At 35.4% G+C, this 3,190-nt stretch overlaps 1 protein-coding gene across 1 annotated transcript in view; it reads right to left on the bottom strand.

The window, feature by feature from the left end:
- LOC106867441 (allene oxide synthase-lipoxygenase protein) overlaps window positions 1-3,190 on the bottom strand; it is a 43,106-nt gene that overhangs the window by 17,485 nt on the left and 22,431 nt on the right. Inside the window, exons 5-8 of the mRNA XM_052975185.1 lie at window positions 2,773-2,905; window positions 2,510-2,605; window positions 2,327-2,423; window positions 668-785 (exon numbers count right to left, since the gene is read on the bottom strand). Coding sequence (XP_052831145.1) covers window positions 668-785; window positions 2,327-2,423; window positions 2,510-2,605; window positions 2,773-2,905 — 444 coding nt within the window. The remainder of the gene's footprint in view (window positions 1-667; window positions 786-2,326; window positions 2,424-2,509; window positions 2,606-2,772; window positions 2,906-3,190) is intronic.

The raw sequence follows: 3,190 nt of genomic DNA, 5'->3' as shown, positions 1-3,190 counted from the left end.
AATGAAAACTAACCAATTCCGATGTTTAACAGTAGACGCGTTTCTAGATCATGATTGATAATAATCAATTTCCTTCATCAGTACTGATGAAGGAAATTGATTATTATCAATCATGTTAAACATCGGAATTGGTTAGTTTTCATTGTTTTTGCCTTTGTGAGTTACAAGTGATGCTATCTGTGGGATTCTCAGCTTTTTTAGCTGCTATAAATATATATATATACGAGGGTGAGTCAAAAAGTAATGCCATTTTGTTTAGGACAGATATAATTACCAACACAGGAACATGTATCATACATGTTCTTCCCTTATTGGTTCAACATAATCGCCTTCTTGATTATTAACAGGTGGAGAAAATCGCCGCGTAGTGATGCCACGTTCTTTTGTTAATTATGTTACATTAATTATGTTACGCTAACAAGAGAAGCACTGTTTGTTGTTTGTTTTGTTTTGTTTTGACAGATGATCATAGCAGTAATTAATCGGTGAAAATTGACAGAAACTAAGCAGGAGAAATTCATGCTAAATATATCCCATGGCAAGGCAGGAGATTGGAATCAGCTATTGCAAGTCGCGGAACTATCGAGAGAAAGAACACACAAGAAAAATAAAACAATTTAAACCAATGAAAAAATTCGTCAAAATCTGTTTTGTGATTGCTACTTACGCATTAATGGCCAACAAGTAGAGGGTGTGGGGTGCGAGCAACTTGAACACCGGATGTGACAGAGAGATATTCCTTTGTGTGGCGATCACTATTCCTTCCATTAACAGATGAGTGAAGGCTGCAAAGCAACGAAAATCACAAAATAACAGAAGATAAACTAAATGAATTTCATGTCAAAACGAGTCACCAGAGATTTTAACGATGTCTTTGCAAAGTAGTGAGGCTCATCTCTCTCTCCTTCTCTTCTCTCTCTCCCTCTTTCTCTCTCTCTCCCTCTTTCTCTCTCTCTCTCTTTCTCTGTATGTGTATGTATATTTATATGTATATATATATACGTAAATGTTGAACAATGAGAATGAGCGCTCAAGGCCGCATTGGTGGATGAAATTTCTTTATTTACGCATTAAGGATATCATTGGTTTCATGTTAAGAAGAATATTTTAATATCGTAACAATTTTTCAAGCCGATCACGTCTCCGTTTTGGATGAAATCAAAATGGGACGAACATTATTCCTCCATGTGATCGGCATAAAAATTTGTTAATATATTAAGATACTTTTCTTAGCATAAAACCAATGGTAGCATTAAAACATATATGAAGTATATACATACATACATACATACATACATACATATATACACGTGTGTATATGTATATATATATGTATATGTATGTAGATATATGATAATTTTTGGACACATAACTATATATCCATACTTATGCATATATATGAGCATTTGTGTACACACACACACACACACACACATATGCTGGATTGGTGTATATGTATACCGAAGTACCTCAGAAATGTATCGTAAACCAGAATAAAGTAAATAAGGGCTCCAGTCTTTTGCAGACCCTTTTCGTTTTACCAAATTCCAGCCATAAGAAGGCCTTTTTGTTTAGAAATAAAAGGCCTTATTATTTCTAGACAACGAGCAAGACCGTTTTTTTTATTTACAAGAACAGCGACGAAATCAAAAGTAAAACCAACACACATACACACACATATATACAGATATGTATATATATGAATGATGTTCAAGCTGTTTATTGTTTGACAATCAAACATACAAATGAACACAAACACATAGTGAGCACATGGCAAGTAAGATAACTGACGAGATTTATTCACGTGAGAATAAAAGAGAATAAATAATTCATTTGAAATTTGACAGAAAACTTCGGCGTCGAAATTACTGCAAGTTTTTTAAGTGTTTTCACTTCCGAAAAATAGCGAAACTTCGTATTGTTGTTGTAATTGTTGATATGAGCAGCTTCGTAGAGTTTAATCTATTTATGTCACAGTATAATAATAATAATAGAATTGAAATTGTTTGGCTTATCTCTTGACAGGTTTTTTTTAGCTGTTTAAAATGTTTTCGTTGAACATGTTTTTGACAAAAAGAACGGTATGTTTATACAAAATGTCAGAACGGTTAGTCAATCAATGAGCCAACAAGACGACATCTCATCTCATACGTGTGTGTGTGTGTGTGTGTGTGTGTGTGTGTGTGTGTGTGTGTGTGTGTGTGTGTGTGTGTGTGTGTGTGTGTGTGTGTGTGTGTGTGTGTGCATATACGCGTTTCTAGATGTATGCGTGTGTCTGTGTAGGAATGTTTAATAGTATGTGTATTTATTCATAAATTCTACTTGCCCAGATGAGTTAGCGACTGGTGTATAGCGGCATCAGCGTTGTTGTACCACATCTTCGCCCTCGTCCACGTACCCGGTGGGTCAGTGGGAGTAAATACCTGAAAGAAACAGAAGATAACATGGATGCATTGTCACGATAAGAAAGAAAGAAAGAAAGAAAGAAAGAAAGAAAGAAAGAACTTACCGGGTTATCCGGGCCTTTCTGTTGTTGCAGTTGTATTGCAATAGGTATTAAATGTCCTTTGTTGTTCAGTAGAAACAGGGCTATCGGGGCACAAATCTTCAAAATATACAAAAAGAAGTTTGAAAAAAAAAACAATAGAAACAATACATTATTTACATTATAGGGAAGAAGAAGAAGAAGACTATAGTGAAGGAGGAGGAGGAGGAGGAGAAAGTGATGATAATGATGATGAAGATACTAGTAGTAGTAGTAGTAGTAGTTACATTGAAATCTTCTCGGTGCTTCAGTCCATCCATAATTTTGTGGTCGGTGTAAAACAGTCTTTTCTCCTCGATTACCTCTTCCAGAGTTTTGTCTTCCAGTTGAGGCTTCAACATTTCTTCGTCGACACCCATACTGAAATAAAGCAAAGAAAAAAAAGGGGGTTCTTTTTATGGGTTGTTTTTATCGGAGTGGGGGGCGGAGTGTGAAAACCCGCAGAAGAAAAAAAAGAAAAAAGAAACATTTGAAGGAGCTTCTACATCAGTCATGGGTAAAATTTGGCCTGCGAGACTTTCTGAATGGCAGCCAAAAGAAAAATTGATTACCATCTGTTATTTTTTTTAAATACAAAACCTAACATTTCTAACAGCCGTTTCTGCTTCTAATGTCAGTCAGTCCAGCCCAAAAAGTTCTGAGAAT

Source organism: Octopus bimaculoides, chromosome 20, assembly GCF_001194135.2.
Source record: "Octopus bimaculoides isolate UCB-OBI-ISO-001 chromosome 20, ASM119413v2, whole genome shotgun sequence".
NCBI lineage: Eukaryota > Metazoa > Mollusca > Cephalopoda > Octopoda > Octopodidae > Octopus > Octopus bimaculoides.
This window is presented reverse-complemented; position numbering and strand designations above follow the sequence as displayed.